At 42.3% G+C, this 12,764-nt stretch overlaps 1 protein-coding gene across 3 annotated transcripts in view; it reads left to right on the top strand.

Annotated features, from left to right (window-relative positions):
* Nucleotides 1-6: 6 nt before the first annotated feature.
* The window catches only part of Gnao1 (G protein subunit alpha o1), a 168,200-nt gene continuing 155,442 nt past the window's right edge, over nt 7-12,764 (top strand). For all 3 annotated transcript variants that reach the window (XM_033757930.1, XM_010638952.1, XM_010638953.2), the window contains exons 1-2: nt 7-566; nt 790-832. In XM_033757930.1, coding sequence (XP_033613821.1) covers nt 449-566; nt 790-832 — 161 coding nt within the window. In that variant the 5' untranslated portion in view covers nt 7-448. The remainder of the gene's footprint in view (nt 567-789; nt 833-12,764) is intronic.

Genomic DNA, 12,764 nt, shown 5'->3' with positions numbered 1-12,764 from the left:
CCTCCTCCTCCTCCTCCAGCAGCCGCGACAGAAGGACCCACCCTGCCCCCCACCCCACCCTACGCCGGCTCCGGCTGCGGATCTAGCCTCGACTCTTATTTTATTTATTTTGGGTCGTGCACCAGCCTCAGTGCCTGCAACCCGCGCCTCCTCGGCCCTCGGGTGCCTCCTCCCTCGGATCCGGATCCCCAGACCCCGGCCACCCTCGCCTCCGCACCCCCAGACCCCCGCCGACTGCCGCGAATCTCCGCTGCTGGGATCTTGATAGCGGCTCTCTTTTGGGGGTTTCTGGTCTTTCGGCATTTTTGTTCCCACCCAAGGAGAGGATATCGTGATTTTTACCCCTTTGAACCCAGGCTCTGCTTTCTGGGGGGGTGGGGGGGTGCGCCGAGCCGGGGAGCCGAGCCAGCCGAGTCGTGCGGGCTGTGGCAGGGAAGGGGCCACCACCATGGGATGTACTCTGAGCGCAGAGGAGAGAGCCGCCCTCGAGCGGAGCAAGGCGATTGAGAAAAACCTCAAAGAGGATGGCATCAGCGCCGCCAAAGACGTGAAATTACTCCTGCTGGGTAAGGACCGCGGCTGTCTCCCCCATTCCTCGACCCTGGCCACAGCGCAGCCCCTGCCACCAATTCCCCCACCCCACTTTGCTCCCTTGGGAGACCTAGTCCCTAAGTTGGCACTACTATGTGCCCCGGATCGCTAGCCCCCTCGCATGCCTTAAAGCCCCCTCTCCGTTCCCCTAAACTGATGCTCACCAGTTTTTTTTTTTCCCTGTCTGTGTCCCAACAGGGGCTGGAGAATCAGGAAAAAGCACCATTGTGAAGCAGATGAAGTAAGTCCCTGTAGCACTGGGATTTGTACTTTTATTAATAATTTTTGAAGTCGTTTTTATTACCTTGCTCACTCCACATTGCTCTCCAGGCCTGGTTTTTGATTCGTGTGTACACACGCGCACACACACACACACACACACACCTGGCTTTGAGTTCCCTTTTCCCCACTCCTTACGTTGGTTCTGGGTCCTCCACCCCAACTCCTAGGGTGGGTGTTTTTGGGGGGAGGGAAGGGGAGCGCCTATAGTTGTATGAATGACAGTGGCCGCCATATTGATCAGAACATCACACTATTGGCATGGTTATGGTCATTACTCTTGCTCGTGGAGTATTCCTTGTGTTTTGCTGCCTCCATTTCTGTCTCTAATTCTGTCTCTGTCTCCTCCTCTTTTCTTGCCCTCCATAGAATCTATATCCCGTACCCCTGCTCTTCTCCTGGGGCAGTGATTTTGAACTTGGCTAAAATATGGAGGGGACCCTGCCCTAAAGTGGGGTGGAGGATCAAGTGTCTGCTGTTCATGGATTTGGTGCTGAATTGGAGGATGTGGTTTTTAACCACCCCCACCCCCACCCCCGCGAGTGTTAGAGGAGGGGGCGTGAGCTAGGGGAAGGGGTAGGTTTCGAAGCGGATGTGACAGGCACAGCTGTATCAGAGCTTGAGATGGAAGGGAACTCTGGCTGTGAGGCTGAAGGCCCGCCCCTTGCTGCCCCTGGCCCCTGTCCTCCCCCACCCTCCCAGCTTTAGCTTCCCTGACACAGGCAGTTTTCCTTCGCTTGGTGGCCTTTATCAGTGCATGTATTTATACTCAGCATAGGCCGTATAATCTGTATAATCTACCCACAATGCGGATTTCGGGCCCCACTTGCCAGCCGCCCCCTTCTCCCTTAGATATGTTTCCCCTCCTAATTAACTGGGGGTGGATTTGAGTGATGGTTGAAAATTAAAACAAAATGGGATATTCCTTCCTTTCCACACTTTCTCAATAGGGAGCCTCGCCCCTCCTTCCCACTCGCAGGCTCGCTTCTTGCCCCATCCACTCGGCAGCTCCTGGAGAGCCCACAGGCAGCTTTGCTTGGGGAAATGGGTGGCCGGCTGGTGAGGGGTGAGCACCCTTGAGGCCTTGAAGCTCTACTACTTCCGTTGGCCTGTCAGTTCAGGACGGAGGAGTTCATTAAGACCGTTTAGCGAGAATTCCACGTCGCTTTGCTGTGACACCTTCGTGCACACACAAGCTCCTAATTAGAGGCTGCTGTGCAGTAAACAAAAATGATTATTTTTCAACTTGACAGAATAGCTGAAGTAATTGCATCCCGTATGAAAACAATGGAAAATAAAAACCCCTTTCTTGGTAAGGTGGGTGGGAGACGAAGCATGCTTTGAGGTTTCAGAACCAAGAAGCAAAAAAATCTTGCATGTGTAACAGGCATGACGAGCGGGTTCCAGGCGGCGCCATGATGGTAGGGAGTAGCGGCTCCAAGACTGTTTCCCTCATCTGCTTGACGCTTCTTGTTTTTGTTCAAGAGCTCCCTGGGGCTTTCTTCAAGGAGGCCCCTCGGCTTGCCGCACCCTTGTGAGCCACGGGTAACTTAGCCTGGGGCTTCTCTAGAGCTTGTGCAACCCAAAAGGATGGGGAGGCGGGGCCTGGGGAATTGCTCTTTGCAACAAGGTTCAGGTTGCATCTGCCAGGAGCCTTTGCAGGTCAGGTAATGTAACCTGCGCCACCGCTTTCTCTCTGAGGGGGATGTTTCAAAACTTCAAAAGTCTGTGATCTCCAGTACCTTGCTGCGAGCTCCATAGAAGCCCCAGACTCCGCAGCTCGGTGAGGTTTCAGGCGTTGTGAGTGGTGGACAGCGCCCAGACGAGGCCGGAAAAGTCTATGGGGTTCAGCTCGGAGACGCTCGGCTGGGTTCGGCGCGGCCTGGGCGCGGGGCTCGTAGGGACTCGGGATTGTTCGGAGCAGAGTCCGAGCGGCACGAAGAAGGTCGAAGGCATTCGGAAACTCTTAAGGGAGGGGGGGGAAGTAGGAAAGGGTAGCTATGGTCTACAAATTAAATTTGCTTCTGCCAAAGCAACTCGTTACCTGCTTTTCCTGAACATGCTCCATAAATTAGGTTGATTTTTAATAAGAAGTTTAAAAATATATACTGGATCCCCCAAAGGGTGCCTTGCCTTTTTTTATTCAAAGAGAGCTCTCTGAGGAGATAGATGTGCCACTTTATAATGAAAATTCCTGATTATGTACTGGGGCAGGAAATCATAAATGAAGACCGTATGTAGACTTTCTGTGGGAAAGTCCTTTGTTTCTTGTATTTGGTTACACAGTGTTTGATACTCGAGACCATTAAATTAGAAATCAGATCAATTCCTCTCTTTTTCTTGCCTTCCCCCTTTCCTTAGTTCCACTGGGCCTTTTGGGAGAAAAATGTTATGCAAAAATAGATTTTGCAGTTTAAAAATTAATTAAATTTTAAAAGAAAGCACAGTACACCAACTCTTTTGGGAATAGTCTAGTTTTGCTCAAAAGGTTGGTCAGAAAGGTGTCTGGCCAGTGCACATTTTGCCATGAGGCACCCTGGCATCCTTTCCTGAAGCACTTATGAATGGCAGCTTTTCCCATGTGCCCTCCAACATGGATTAAAATAAATGAAACCAGGGCCTTTTGCCAAGCTGGATACAGGACTTGTTTTATTAACCACAAAATGAGGGATTGGTGTCACTCTATCCTAATGACAAATTCTTTTGAGTCCTTATTTGCAGACATGGTTTTTAAGATCACCACTCCACTGAGAGTCACTTTGAATCAACAGCATTTTATTTCCTGTGTGGGGCCAGCCCCAAAAATCTTGGTGGCATTTAGAGAAAGCAGCTTTCTACTTTCCTGTGCAGTATGATTGGTAACCAAAGTATCAGGCCATACATATGAGTGAATAAGGATGCTGTGTTGTTTCACGTGGGCAAATGCAATTAGATAGTCCTGTATGAATGACATCCTGTGAGAACCCAATGATTTCCTAATGCAAATTGAGGATTGGTAGCACAGCCTATTGGGTTGAGAAGAAGAATATCAATATTAGACACTGCTGAACGTTTTACCATTTCCAGGAGAGCAAAGAGTCATTCCATTTAGGCTGTATTCTTATCCAGTTGTAGAGTGTTGACTAGAAGAAGAAATAGACTTCTGTATATGTCCATAGAAACTGGTTAAATGATAAAGAACCAGCTGGCAGATACTGCTTAGAACAGTGTTAACACCTTCATCAGCCCAAGAATATTGCAAAGCTGACCTTTGAAATTTTTCTGCTTGATATATAAGAGAAAATTCCTTCAGAGATGCCACAGATTAGATTGCATTTAGAAACCTTATTCTCAACACTTTTTTAAAAATTAACTTCTCCTGAATATAGCTTTCTGAGTTTTTCCCCTTGTACATGTGATTGTGAACTAGTGTTTGGGAGTTCTATGTCAGCCAATCCAAAACATTTCAGTGCTGAGAAATAAACAGTGATAATTGAGATCAAACAAGTATAATTTTACATATACTGTGAGTAATCTTTTGTGCATGGCATTTTTAATAATTTTGCTTGTTTTAGGGGATTGCACCCTCACTTCTGATACAGCCTGGTCATTTTGCACTCAATCTTTAGGCTCTTATTCAGACTAACAAAACTTTTAAAGGAGGTGTCAATTTTATTGAATTACCACGGTCTTACAAGGAAACCTCTTAAAGAATTATATTTTACAAGGTGTAGAATCAATAGACTATCACTTCAACTCACTTCCCAGTTCTGAGCAAATAGTTGTGTATGTAATGAAAATACCAAATGAACTGTGGAACTGCACTGGGAAGGTACTACACTTACCCTCGTTTGAGGTTCCAAGTTTCCTGGGATGTTGAGTTCAGGTTATCTTTGGAGTGTTAAAAAATTTTTTCACAAAAATAGTTAAAAGGTGGCAGCAATCAAGACCATTGCTTGCTCACTGGTAAACTTCACCTAAATAGACACAATAAAATGGAGCATTTCAGATATGTGTTAATTTCCAGGGTACATGCTTAGTGCTATTTTAATGCAAATTTAAGTATTTGCCTGAAGACATCCCTGCTCATCTAAGTATTCCAGCCCTTATAAGTGGGGTACAGTTACATAGGCAGATCCCACCCTGTCAGGGAAGGTACTCTACTGACAAAAAGCTGGTGGTTTCCTATTTCCAGCTGACCCTGGCTTTGTAATTAGGGTGTCTGATAATTGGTTCAGATTCAAGGCAAGCCTGTGTATCCTTTCAGCATGTCAATTACTGTTCAACACCTACTAAGTGGCAGGCATTAGTGGAGGCAAATGGCAACTCGCAATCATAGCTCTGAAATCACAGCCATCCAAATGGGTATTTCCCATACATGCCTAAAGGGTCCTGTGTTGTGGTTGCATTCCACTGACAGCTACTCTTGTAGATTTGTGGACTTATTTCTGCACTCATCATGTTGACTGCATTGCCTGCCTCCCTTCCTTCTGTGTCTGTGTTTATTTAAATGGATGCACCTTGCTCTCTGGAGACTGTGAGCATGAACAGAATGTCAGATCAAGTAGCAGATGAGTTCTTCTTTGATGATGGATGGGGCTCTCTTCCTCCTTACTGTTCACTGAGCTGTAACTACCAGCAGACCTTCCTGCTAGAAGAGTAGCAAACAGTCTACCTGATCTCCTCAATCAGCTATGGAATTCCTGAACTTCAGTTATTCATTGGATTCTGAAATGGAACCTATATGCATGTGGAAAAGGTTGTTGCCAGTGAGGTTGTTAGGTTAAATGAGTGAAGCTTCATATAGATTGATGTGGGTGAATAGAAATCCAGGATTTCTTTTCTGTGTGTGGGGAACTGGATGAGATTTATAATGCCCAGAATCAGAGTGCCATCATTTTGTTTTGTTTTATCTTATCATGTGGAACTCATAGATTATATTGTACTTCTTAGGAACCCGTATCTGTTAAGAAACAGGACAAGATGTTTTTTAGCTGCTCACAGCACCCTATCTCTGTTAACACTGGAGATTTAATATGAGTAGAATAATATTTTCCTGACATGTGCTTCAGCCCATCTGGATGCTGGGACTTTGTCTCCAGGATGTGTTCCTTCTCTTTTCTTAAGCCAGACAGACCATTATTATAAGAGCCCATCTTGATCTGAAAGGCAACAATCAAGTTGGTGAAGGGAATGATTCCAAGCTTGAAAAAAAATTTAGGTTAGCAAAAAACTATTTTTAATTTTGAAGAAAGAAAAGAGAATGTGTGCCCATGTGTACATATGCGTGTACTTCCTACATGGATTTTAAAACAGATTCAGTGAGAGCGGTATTTCGTATCATGTTCATTGATGGCATCATTATAAAAAGCCTAAAAGTGCTTGGAAAACTGCATTCTAGAAATTTTTTCAAAGTTGTGACCTATTCTTATTCCATCCTTCTCATTCATGCATAGCACCAGCAGAAAGGAAACTATCCAACAGATCAGAGATTAGCATAATGGGGAAGGTGAAGAAACAGCAATGACCTGCTAACTGGCACAGAGGAATAAGTAGCTTCTTATTTAGAGAAGCAGTTTTAGCATGCTGTTCCAAAATTGAAAGATAGTTAAGAGTGTGGACTGTGCAACTAGGCTGTCCCGTTAGTGCCCTAGCACTAACGAGTTGTGTGATTTTAGAATAGTAACCTATTTTTTTTTCATTGAGTTTATTGGTACTTTTTAGGTATACAGTACAGTTATGTTCATCACTGGGATCTTGTACCTTTGCATGATCTATCTTGGTTCTTATTTTTTTCCCATTCCCCTGCTCTCCCTTCACCCTCTCCACCCTTCCCTATTTACAAAGACTTTGTTTCCATTTTTTCCTTTTCTCGTATTTGAGATCCTAACTATAAAAGCATCACTTATGGCTCTATCATCAAAAGGTGTTGCTTATCCTTGAAATGATTAAGGCTATCTTTTTTTTTTTTTTTTTTTTTTTTTTTTGTCACCGGGGATTGAGCTCAGCTCTTTTTGCTTCCGAGGCAGGCAGCAGAACCACTGAGCTAAATCCCCAGCCCAGTCTAAGACTATCTTTAATAAATGTGTTGGAAAAACTGGATTTCAACTTGCCAAAGATCAAAACTAGACCCCTATCTTTCACATGCACTAAACTAAAATTGAAGTGGATAAAAGATCTAAATATTAAAACAGAAACACTAAACTTGTGGGAAGATAAGTCAGGTAGAACTCTTGAAGACACTGGCATAGAAAAAGACTATATGAACAAATCCTCAGTTGCATGGGAACTAGCACAAAGAATCAACAACTGGGCTCTCATCTTATAAAAATCTTCTTGGGGGGTGGGGAGCTTCTGCACAGCAAGGGAAACCACCAACAGAGCTTAGAGACAACCTACAATGTGGGAAAAATCTTTACCACCTGTTCCTCAAAGGTCTACTATCCAGAATATATAAAGAACTAAAAAAAATCAAACCCCCCCAAATTAAAAAACCCAGTTCAAAAATGGGCATCTGAAATGAACAGACATTTCTCAAACAAAGAAGTAAAAGCAGCAAATAAACATATAAAAAATGTTCAAAAGCACTGGTCATCCAGAGAGATGCAGATGAAAACAACACTGAAATTCCACTTCACCCCAGAAAGAGTGGCTGCTATCAAGAAATCAACCAATAATAAATGTTGACAGGGTAGTAGGGAGAAAGGAACCCTTCTTTATTGTTGGTGGGAGTGCAGACTGGTCAACCACTATGGAAATCAATATGAAGATACTTTTAACAACTAGGATTAGCAGTCCCATTTGATCCAGCTATTCCCCTGCTGGTATCTTCACAAAAGAATTAAAAGAATCATACCACAGTGATATATGCTCATCTATGTTTATAGTGACACAGTTTATAATAGCTAAAGCTTGGAAACAGCCCAATTGCACACCAAATGAAGACTGGATAAAGAAGGTGTGTTTTGTTTTTGTTTTTTGTAAAAAAAAGAACAAGAAACTAGAGACATTTATAACTAAGTAGATGCACATTGAGTACATACTCTTAAGTGAAATTAATAGGACACACGTGTAAATACTGAATAGTGTCTCTGGTGTGAAAAACTGAAAGTGTAAATAAGAATAAAAAATTTATAATTGATATTGTATAATAGGAAAAAAGGTCTAAAGGTGTAGGGGGAAAATAAAAAAATATGAGAAAAGGAAAAAAAGTGGAAACAATGTATTTGTAAATAGGGAAGGGTGGAGGGGTTGAAGGAAGGGCAGGAGAAAGGGGACAAATAAGAACCAAGAAACGTTGTGTAAAGGTACAAGATCCTAATGATGAATGTAACTATTGTATACTTAAGATGTACCAATAAAGAAAAAAAAGTTCTAAGGCTAACATAATTGCAGATTAGCAACCTCAACCACAAAATTTTGTCATCCAGGAAAGTCATAATACTGAGAGGTATTTGGAGAAATCCACCTCTAACCAAACTTTTCATACAGATGTGGTTCTCAAACCAAAGAGAAGGATTTGAAAATATCCTGTTAGTAATTACTGACTCAGGATGTTACTGGGAGACAGAGCCAGGGACAGGTGAGAGAGAAATGGTTTATCTGTGGCTTCCAGGATGCTCACAAATAGAGGCAGCTCTGACTTCCACCAGGGCTGACTACATGTTAAGGAACCTACCTGTGTTCATGTACTGAATATCCATGGAGTTGGGAGATTTGCAGATTAATAGGAGTAAATCAGGAGTACTGTATGGTAATTTTGACTTACCTCTGACTCTAGGCAAATCATTCAGCCCCTCTGGGTCTCAGTTTGTTCAACTCCTGTTAGGATATGGGCTTTCACCACAGAATTTCTCATGCTTCCATGTTTCCAGTTCTAAGATGCAGTAAATGCCGAGAGAAACTTAGAAGCCTCAAATGCAGTGGGGAATAGTGGGAGTATTTACCACCCACAGCTTTTATCTGCCGAGCCATCTTTAGTTCTAATTTTCTTTACAGAGAAGAGGAAAAACATTGTTCTTTTCATGGCAACAAAAAAATTAAAGTAAAAATCCTGCTAGGCTAATAGTCAATGCCCCAAATTTGTCCCCCTAACCGCTTGACTTGTCAACCATCTAAGAAGCAGGTAGAATGGGGGGAAAAGATAAAAAGAGAATATATAAGAATAAGGCTCAAGGGTCAGAGATTTAGCTCAGTGGTTCTGCCTCCTGCCTCTCAAACAGAAAGACCCGAGTTCGATCTCCGGCACCCACCCCTCAAAAAAAGAATAAGGCTCCATAGTTAAAGACATACCCTGAATTCTCAGGTGTGTCTTAGACATCAGGTAAATTTTCTATAGATAACTGTTTCCTACAGAAATAGTTTCCCATGCTTTAAAATTGACTCTGTACCGTCTGCTCATTCCTACCAAGACCACTAATGCGTATCACACATTGTAAATTAATTATATTTTTATATATATATATATCTATGTCTGTGTCCCTTGCTAGTCCAGCTGCTCCTTCCTTACCATGGCTCCCTAAAACAAGGTTGTTGACTTATTTTTTTGCACATAATGTAGCACTATTTACAGGACCTGGCACAAAGGTAGTATTTAAGAAGTATGAGTTGAAGAATAGGAAGAAAGTAAAGGAAAGGAAGAAAATAAAAAAAAGAAAAGATAGGGCAAGGTAGCTTATTTTTCTATATAAGCTCGAATAATATTGAAAGCTTTTGGTGACCATATGATTTTCAATCCATTTCATTGTCTTTTTTTTTTTTTAACATCTGTCTTATAAGGAAGTAGACTCATCAGTTCCATCTAACAGATGAGGAACTATAGTTCAGAAGTTAAATGGTTTGCTGAAGGTCTCACAGCTACACAGCTTGACAAGGTTGATTCAGTCAGTTCCTTGTCTAACTTCAAAACCTATGTCTTTTCCATTGTAACCTCACAACATCCCTTGCTAAACAACAACCACCAGTATGGGCAAAGGAAAGCTGGCAGCCTGGGATGCAGTACCCATCAGTAAATGGGATGGTATCAGTGTTGTTTGGTGGCTGAAAGGCTACACATAGCAAGTGCCTAATTGGTTCTGGGTTCTGCCTGGAGGAGGTAGTGACGGTCATCAAAATATATCACAATGATTTCAACACCCGAGTATCCCCTAGCAACTGTCTGCTCAGTTCTTGAAATCATTTCCATTTCATGTTGCAGCAGAGAGGCACCTTTGAAGGCTAGCTTTGGTAGAGGAAGATGTTTAGAGAAGGTTGGGGAAGCATAGGATAATAGGAGATCCATCCATCCATAAGCATTCATGTAGCAGGTATGACATGGTGTCATAAAGGTGGAGAGGAAGGTCTTAGTCTCTACCCTTAGGGAACCTATAGTCTAAAGAAAATTGCATGTAAAAGGCTCTCTTGCACTTCAGAGAAAGAAGTGTTACTATATCTATGGGAGAACAGAGAACACTTTCTCAGGGAGGAAATTCAGGGAAGTCAGCTGGAAGAAAATGGCACATGGGCTGAGTCTTCAGAACAAGTAGTAGTTAGCCAGGTGGAAAAAAAGGAATGCTAAGCAGAGAATGAACCTGTGGAAAGGTCTAAGGTATATCTCCACAGAGAACATGCTAGGAATAGAAAATAATTCGATTTGACTACAACAATATATGTTAAAGGAATGTTAAAAAATGAGAAGAACAGTGAGACAGAAACCAGATCATGAAGGACCTTATCTATCATGCTAAAGACTTATGTTCTGAAGGTGATGAGTTGCCATCAGAGTGTTTTAAAGAACGAGTGGCAGATTTAGTTTGCTTTTTAGAAAGATCATCTAAGTGGATTGAAGGGAGTCAGATCTGAGGGTTTGGAGACCAGATACAAAGTTTCTTCTGTGGTCTAGATGGGGAAAGATATAAGAACTAAATTAAAGCAGTAAGCATGGAGGATGCAAAAGGGACACAGACTCAAGGGATATTTCAGCAGTGCAATAATTGAACTTACTTGATCAGTTGGAAAGGCATTGAAGAGGTCAGTTTTAAGGTATAGACAAGACTGAATCCAGAATTTCTGGTTTGGGCCACTGTGGGGGGATGGTTATATCATTGTCTTGAGATGGAAGAAAGTAGGAGGAAGGAAGAGAGAGCACCTGGGGAGAAAAATGATAACTACTATGGTCATTTTGATGATTCTTATGGATTATCCAAATGTGGATCCCTAATAGGCAATTCATTGGATTTGTTGATTAGGAGATAGGACTCACTGGGAGAGGATGGTAATTTGGAATTCTGTGATGCTTATAGGCAGTGAAAGCTCTGGAAATTGGTAATCTCAGTGAGAAGGGAAGAAAAGTCTGAGGATATATCCCTCACCACCACCACCCCACACACATGTGGCAGCTCCAGTAAATAAGAGTAATAATTTAGGAAGAAGAACTGTGAGGGAAACTGAGAAGGAGTGATCTGAGAGATGAGAAAGAAAATATAACGTAGAACAGCATCATAAAAATCAAGGAAGGAGAGGATTTCAAGATGAGAAAATGGTTACTTGAGTAAGATATTGCATTAGTCAGGTACAATGAAGGTGTCTGTTGGTCTGGCAAGTTGTAGACCTTGGCAAGAACAATTTTAATGGAATGGTAGGACAAAAGCTAAATTGCAGTGGGAGTTAAAAAGTGTATGGGATTGAGGAAGTTGATGGAAGCCATGGATAGAGACCCAGTTACCTGCTCCCCACACTCAGAAATCTGGGCCATAGAAGGAAATGGAAAGTGGTATGGAGAGAAGGGGTATAGGATCCAAGAAAGACTTTATTTTTATTATTCTTGTGGCTTACAAGGAAGAGTTGGGTCCTTTGAAAAGCTGTAAAGGAAGAGCCCTGATTGGGGTTGGGGGAGAAGTTACGGGTAGAGAAAAGAGTAAATGACAGGATCAGACCCCCTGAAAGGACAGACAACTTGATCTTGACATCATGAATGTGCTTTTCCTTCCTTGAGGCTGTTGGAGGGTAGGCAGTAAATTTGGGGTGTATATAAAGAAATTTATGGGTAGAAGAAGCTCTTGCCATAGCATTTTTTTTTTCTCTCTGAAGTGAGGGGAATTAAAAAGCAGCTGTGTTCATTTACTGGAATTCTAGAGGCTGGTAGCCTTTATTCTATTCAGATCACTTATTCATTCATTTATCCAATATTTATCTAGCACCTATTACGTGTTAGGCACTATTCTAGATGCTTGGAGATTCAGAGTGAACAAGTCCGTTCCCAAGCGAATCAGGCAGTAGCCTCATAAACAAATAATTGGTCACAGTAATTGCAAACTGTGAAATTTTTTTCTGCAGTCACACCTTTGGAGGAGACCTTATGCCAATCACAGAGGGACACAATTTCTGCTCTCAGAGAATTGAATCATTTGGAATAGACAAATTGGAGCTGTGAGGATAAAGAAGAGGCAATAAATAGAATTTAATTTGGACAAGGGATCCTAAATAAGCTGTGAGGGAGCCATGGTTGTTAGGGAAATGAGAGTTTGGTGGATGTCCATTGTTTTTCTCTTTCAGACTGTTTTAGGGCTGCCTGTCACTGTTCCCTGCTGCTTAAAGCTAGAAATGAGCAAATTACTCAGGCCTTGCCACAGTGATTGACCTAGAGGTGGTCATGTGACTCAAGCCAAGCCAATTACAGATCTCTGGATTTTTTTTTTTTTTAACTGGTGCTCATCGGTGATATATGTGCACCTATGTTTATAGCGGCACAGTTTGTAATAGTTAAAACTTAGAAACAGCCCATTTGCCCATTAGGAGACTGGATAAAGAAGATGTTTTTCTATAAAATGGAATACTATTCAGACATAAAGAATGAGAAATTAGATTCATTCATAGGAAAATGGTTACATATTGAGGATATACTGATATACTCCTAAGTGAAATAAGTCACACGTGTG

This window comes from Fukomys damarensis, unplaced genomic scaffold (assembly GCF_012274545.1).
Source record: "Fukomys damarensis isolate Sample0158 unplaced genomic scaffold, DMR_v1.0_HiC HiC_scaffold_32, whole genome shotgun sequence".
Taxonomy (NCBI): domain Eukaryota; kingdom Metazoa; phylum Chordata; class Mammalia; order Rodentia; family Bathyergidae; genus Fukomys; species Fukomys damarensis.
Note: the sequence above shows the minus strand (reverse complement) of the source record. Positions and strands in the feature narration are given on the sequence as shown.